Source organism: Nycticebus coucang, chromosome 10 (assembly GCF_027406575.1).
Source record: "Nycticebus coucang isolate mNycCou1 chromosome 10, mNycCou1.pri, whole genome shotgun sequence".
Lineage (NCBI taxonomy): Eukaryota > Metazoa > Chordata > Mammalia > Primates > Lorisidae > Nycticebus > Nycticebus coucang.
In genome coordinates, this window is record NC_069789.1 from 127,573,661 (window position 1) to 127,580,888 (window position 7,228).

Sequence of the window (7,228 nt, forward strand, 5' to 3'; positions counted from 1 at the left end):
CCCATCTCTTATGCAGAAACGTTTTACAACGGATGCAAATAAAATGGGAATATTGGGATATTTAGGTCCTCATATTCATAAAATACAACAATCCACTTATTCATCTGTACAGAAAGTAGAGCTATTTGCTATTATATTACTTCAAATACATTTTCCTGATCATCCCCCATGACATTATTTCTGATTCATAGTATTCTACTCATATTGTAAAAACTATTGAAACTGTTACTTTGCCATTTAATTCACAAGAACTTACTTTATTGTTTTCATGCCTTCAGCAGTTAATTAGAAATTGATCTTATCCTATATATATCACTCATGTTAGAGCTCACTCCAATTTACTAGGACCCACTTCATTGGGTAATCAAACAATTGATCAGTTAGTAGGTTCAGTTTTACCTGCTCAACATGAGCATACATTACATCATACTAATGCTCAAGCTTTAAAAAGAAGACATGACATTTCTTGGCATATTGCAAGAGCTATAATATACTCTTGCCCTGCTTCTCAGCCTTTAACGGCTCCACATTTAAGTTTCAGAGTCAATCTTAGAGGATTATTATCTTATCAATTATGGCAGATGGATGTTACTCAGTTTCAAGAATTTGGAAAACTAAAATATATCCATCATTCTGTAGATACTTATTCTCATTTTTCTTGGGCTTCAGCAATGACATCTGAGAAGGAGGATGCTGTTATTTCTCATTTATTAGAAGCCTTTTCAGTCATGGGAAAACCTTTGACTATAAAAACAGATAATGGTTCTGCTTATATTTCTAGCAAATGTCAAGCTTTTAAAAAATTACTTAATATAAACCATATTACTGGAATTCCTGGTAATAGTACAGGACAGGCCATTATCAAAACACAAAATCGAATGTTAAAAGAAATGCTGTTAAAGCAAAAGAGAGGAGGAGGACAGTATAATGTCACCCCGAGAAATGGATTATCTTCAGATCTTTTTACTTTACATTTTTTAAATATGAATGACAAAAATGAGACTCCAGCTCATAAGCAGTGGATCAAAATTACTTCTTCATTAAATCAACCCATTTATTATAAGGATACTCCAACAAACTCATGGACCCCAGCACGTGTTATATGTTGGGGAAGAGGCTATGCTTATATTTCTACAGGAAATAATAAACTTTGGGTTCCAGATAAAAACATGAAACTCTGACATTCCTCCCCAGAACTTGGAGAAACAAATGATATCCCGCTTGAACAGAATAAAATTGGCAGCGACACAGAAGGAGAGACAATCACTGCTGCCTAGGACAAAGGAAGCACTCCCGTATGCCTTGGCATCAGGTAAAGAAATTGTGCCATCAATGGGAGTAACTGGTGAATTACACGCACCAGCAGATGAATGCCTACAATCTATTTCTGGCAATGATGGCCCTTTTGACTGTCCAGACTCAAAGACAAAAATATGAATATTGGACTTGTATTCCAAACCCTCCTTTACTTTGAGGTGTTAGGAGGTTGGAACCTACTGTTCCTATTTATGTTAATGATTCTTCTTGGCTTCCTGGTCGTTATGACACCAGAGGGCCATTCCTGGCTAATGAAGAAGGCATGGTAATTTCTAATTATACTACTGGGTGACTGGTCCTCACATATTTTTTGGAGACTACTCCCATTGCCTTAATATGTCTATTCAAATGTGCGCTAGTGTGTATAAACATAAGCCTGAAAACAAAGAACAAATATCTGAAATGTTTATGTTAGGTGCTTTCTCTTGAGACAAGGTCTGTATTGATAAGATTTCTTCCAATTCTGAATTACCACCTTGTAAAATGCATATGTTTTCAGAAATTCATGAATGGGTACATTGGACCTAATGTGAAAGATATTTTGCACATATGCTTATTAATACTACAGGTGCAGAAGTCATGGATTGGGGACTTATGGCTTACTTAAGATCAGACATAGAATCAGCTCTGTCTTTAAAATTTTTATATAATGAGAGTAAAGTGACAGCTTCAGCTTCTGAGTGTATTTAATGGATGAACAGAGGATCCTCCCCCCTACCCATTACCTGGAATTGCCACATATCCTAAACCAATGCATTTTATGGAAACTTGCTGTAGCTTTACAATCTCCTAAGGCTTGGACTGGAGGATTATTTTTCCATAACAACCTCCAAGAATATGAAATGAAGTTTGTGGTAAATGACAGCAAATACATTCAAGCCTTTTTACAACTTCCTTTTGTGTGGCTAAAAGTAAATGTTACTTGGAATAAAGTAACAGGAGAATTATTATGTTCTACTTGCCAATTGTTTACTTGTGTTAACAATTCTTTGAGTTTTAATCCATCTAAGGAACAATTGTACTTGCTGAGACCTCACACCGCAGTTTGGCTGTCAAGCAACTTAAACAGACCTTGGCAGGCGTCCCCAGCATTGGCCATTCTGCAACTTGTAGCTGATAAGATCCTGAAAAGAATCAGATGTTTCATCATTCTGCTCATTGCTGACATCTAGGGCATTATCACTGTTACTGCTGCTGCTGCTATGGCTGGTGTTGCATTAACTGAAAATATTAAGACTCAAAACATTGTGGCCAATTGGCATAAGAACTCTGAACAATTATGGACTTCCCAGAAACAGATTGATACTGAAATAAATTTAATATTATATAAATTTATATAATAAATTATCAGATTTAGAACAAGGCATTGTTATGTTAGGTGATGAATTGGCCACTTAAAAAAAAAACGGATCAAATTGAAATGTGATTGGAATATGTCATCTTTTTGTTTTACCCCTGTTATGTACAATGAAACTAAGTTCCCTTAGGGAAAAAGTGAATAAACATTTGTTAAACCATGAAAATTTAACCACTGATATTGTTAATTTACAACATGAAGTGTATTCCACTTTTCAGCATAAATTATAAAAAGAAGATGGGGATGCGATTTTAAAAGGAATTACTGATGAAATAGAACACTTAAATACAGTGTCAAAAATGAATGGTCTACTTGGAAGTTCCATAGGATCATTTGCATTGTTATTATTTTTGTGTTTGATTTTATATATTGTGTGTATGAGACTTAATCAAGCTAAGCAAGACAATGAAAAACTACTGTATTTTTTGCATTACTGATGAGTGATAGAAATGCTCAAAACCACAATAAAAAAAGAAAGGGGTAATTATAGATGGAAAGCCTATAAATAAGCCTTTAAATGGTTCCATTTTGTGAAGGCAAGTTTGAAGTCTTTTGTGAGTTATAAAGGAAAAAATCCAGAACTCCATATGTGGCTAAAGGCCTAGTCATGTAGAAGTGACAAAGGGCCTGGCTTCATTGGGGCAGGCCTCCAGGCAGGTACCTATATATCTCAGAAATTTCCAGACTACTCCCTAAAGATAAATGACTGCCTCCAGATGGTCTTTTATAGGTCAAGCATGCAAACAGCTAATTCCCCCAGAACCTTGTTTTCTGGTTTTGTTTTTGATTACTTAGCATAAGAATAGCTTTAGATAATGGAGTGGTTATCGGTTAATCCTAGACCCATTGGCACCAGGCAGTGAGAGGCCTGGGACTAAGGTTTAAGTCATATGTTCATTGATCATTATTGTCTATGATAAGCTTTGGTGGAAGAAATAAAATTGCTGCATGCCATGAGAGAGCTACAGCCTTCCTTATTCGCCATACAATTTCATTGGAGGTCTTAATCTCTGTGGCACCGCACCACGCAACTTTCACACAAAAAGACTCTGTCCCCACCCCCCAAAAAAACCTTTTTTTTTTTGTAATATCTGGCACTAAGTGTCCAGAGCAAGTTGGTAACTCTGGGTTGGGGCTAGATTAAGTTCTCCACAAGACTTCCCTCCTTCCAGATGCAGTCACAAGTGGAGGCCCAGCCCACTCATACTTCTGACCAATTAGATATAAATTTCTGGCCTTTCATGACTCCCTAATGTTTGATGGTTCACCAGATTCACTCACAAACTCGAATAAAGAGCTATACTTACAATTACAGTTTTATTATAAAGGATACAATTACATCTAAGAGAGAGATAAAAGTATTCACGTCCCCTACCTGAAAAATCCACCATATCACCCTTCCAGCAGATCAATTTGTTCAACAACCAAAAAGCTCTACTAAGCCTTAGTGTCCACAGTTTTTATTGGGGTTTCATTATGTACATATGATGCATTCAATCACTGCCCACATGGATAAACTACATCTTCAGCCTTTATTCTCTCCATATTCCTATCCTCAATCTACCTAGAGGCCCACTGTGAGTCAACTCATTAACATAACAAGACACTTCTATCATGCAAAAAAAAATTCCCAGAGCTGTTTATGCTTGGTGCCAGGACAAACCACAGATTTTCTTTAATGAGTAATTACGAAAAATTCTACTACTGTACTGCTCTGTGTCTCTGCGAACCAGAACAGTTGATGGATAATATATATGGGACAAAAGAGGAGAGATTAAGTAATAATGCTTCATTCCTGAATTTGAATTGGAAGTATCAGTATAAACTCATTATGTACTTCATTCCTTAAAATAGGTGACATAGATGAATAGCTCTATAATACAGAGTAGATATAATACAGTTTAAATGAAAGAAAAGTTTTGTGACCACCCTGGGCAATATAGCAAGACCCCATCACTAAAAAAAAAAAATAATAAATACTAAAAAATCAGGCAGCACATGTGGCTCAGTGGGTAGGGCACCAGCTCCATATATCAAGGGTGGTGGGTTCAAACCCGGCCCTGGCCAATCTGCAACAAAAAAGTAGCTGGGCGTTGTGGCATAGTAGTCCCATCTACTCTGGATGCTGAGGTAAGAGAATCACCTAAGCCCAAAAGTGAGAGGTTGCTGTGAGCTGTGATGCCACGGTACTCTACCAAGGGCAACATGTGAGAGACTGTCTCAAAAAAAAACAAAAAGAGAAATTTTACAAAGCTTCCTCAGATCACTTGAATATATCAAAGGCACCACAAGCACAATGTGCCTATTAAACAACTCATGATTTTCCTACCTCTTTATGCTCTGACAGTCAAGAGGTTGACAAGGTTAGAAATGACTTACGCAATTCCTCAACACCGGTCTCCATCATTCCCAACATCCAGCCATTCTCAAGTCCAGCTCTGTGTATATCATGCAATTCTCCTGAATCCATCACTTCCAAAACTTCCTTCAGCTGTACGACCAATGCGTTAGTCAAAACTATTACCTCTCCCTAGTACAATCCCAACAGACTCCTAACTAGTTCCCACACATCTCAGTACCTCTGGTAAGTTCTGTCTTTTGTACTGGGTCCCAATACCTAAAATTTCATCAGATCACACTTTCAAACTTATATAACAAGTCAGAAAACAAGTTTCCAAACAATTCAAAATGTAATAATAGGCTCAGCACCCAAAGATCAGTGGTTAGGGCTCGAACCACATACCCGAGGGCTGGTGGGTTCAAGCCCAGCCCAGGCCAGCTAAACAACAATGACAACTGCAACAACAACAAGAACAAAAATGGCCGGGCATTGTGGCAGGTGCCTGTAGTCCCAATTAGTTGGGAGGCTAAGGCAAGAAAATCACTTAAGCCCAAGAGTTTGACGTTGCTGTGAGTTGTCACACCATGGCACGCTACCAAGGGTGACATAGTGAGACTGTCTCAAAAAAAAAAAAAAAAAAAAAAGAAGAAGAATGTGATGTGTTTCAAATCCATCCAGGTAAACACCAAAGATGTAAAGTCTTCAACTTTTCTTTTCTTTTTTTGGGGGGGGTGGAGGGCGTGGGGGGCTCAGCGACTATCTTGCCTCAGCCTCCTAAGTAGCTGGACTACAGGTACCCACCACAATGCCTCGTTATGTTTTTGTTGCAGTTGTCATTGTTGTTTAACTGGCCCAGGCTTGGTTCATTTCGCCTAGGGTGGGTTCTAATCCACCAGCCTCAGTGTATGTGTGTGGAGCCATAACCTCTGTGCAATGGGTGCCGAGCTGAAGATATGAATTAAATAGAGTATATTAATTAATAGCATGGCTTTTATACAAGTCCATTAGACTTTTCTTTTGATATTTGCTTTTTAATATGTTGTTATATTACAGATTAGTCTCACACAGTTAAATGGATTTATTTTATTTATTTATTTTTTAATTGAGCCAGAGTCACAGTTTGTCGCCCTCAGTAGAGCTATGGTGTCATAGCTCACAGCAACCTCAATCTTCTGGGCTTAAGTGATTGTCTTGCCTCAGCCACTCTAGTAGCTGGGGCTACAAGCACCTGCCACAGGGCTTGGTTATTTTTGTTATTGTTATTTTTGTTTTGTTTAGCAGGCCTAGGATAGGTTCAAACCCACCAGCTCTGGAGCATGTGGTTGGCACCCTAACCACTGAGGGACAGATACCCAGCCAAGTTAAATGGATTTTAAAATAAGAAAATTTCCTTTGCATTTGCAGTGAGGCCCAAAAATATCTGTTGGAATTATAGTTTTGCTTTGGAAATAAATGATGCAAATTCGTGTGGAGATTTAGATCTCATTTCTTGTTTTAACTTTTGGCAATACAGAAAATGTATTAAAGAGAATTTGCCAGCCGTGTTCAAGGAGAGAGATTGAGGTTGTCGAGCTCTGGCCTGAGGCACCAGGGTGCGGGGGTGGCAAAGATGTCAGCTTCCTTAGTCCAGGTCACTGTCCCAGCTGTGAGCAAGCAGAAGCTGCAGCCAATCCAGGCCGCCCTCACCCTGACACCTTCAGCAGTGAACAAGATAAAACAACTTCTTAAAGATAAGATGGAACATGTAGGCATGAAAGTCGATGTCCGAACCAGAGGGTGTAATGGCCCTTCTTACACTCTAGAATATACAAAAACAAAAGGAGATTCTGGTGAAGAAGTTGTTCAAGACGGAGTGAGAGTATTCATTGAAAAGAAAGCACAGCTAACACTTCTAGGAACAGAAATGGACTATGTGGAAGGCAAATTATCCAGTGAGTTTGTGTTTAATAACCCAAACATCAAAGGAACTCGTGGCTGTGGGAAAAGCTTTAATATCTGAAACCTTAGGACTCCTTTGGCTACAAGCTCCAGCAACACTCATGGATGCCTTGGGGCTTACCAAAGAAATCATGTGACTGTCACCTGCTTCATGTGTGAGTCCCTTGTAAAGAAAATAAAGTGATGCATTTTGGAAATGAAGCTAGTGTGTTACATTCAGGAAGAAGTAATATTTGGATTCTCTGTAAGGGACAAAAGATGAAATGCCATCACTC

At 38.3% G+C, this 7,228-nt stretch overlaps 1 protein-coding gene across 1 annotated transcript; it reads left to right on the forward strand.

Moving 5' to 3' along the window:
- The first annotated feature begins 6,624 nt into the window (after positions 1-6,624).
- Positions 6,625-7,014, forward strand: LOC128596162 (iron-sulfur cluster assembly 1 homolog, mitochondrial-like). Its single transcript, XM_053605645.1, has one exon. The coding sequence runs from the start codon at positions 6,625-6,627 to the stop codon at positions 7,012-7,014; it is 390 nt and encodes a 129-aa protein (XP_053461620.1).
- The last annotated feature ends 214 nt before the right edge of the window (positions 7,015-7,228 follow it).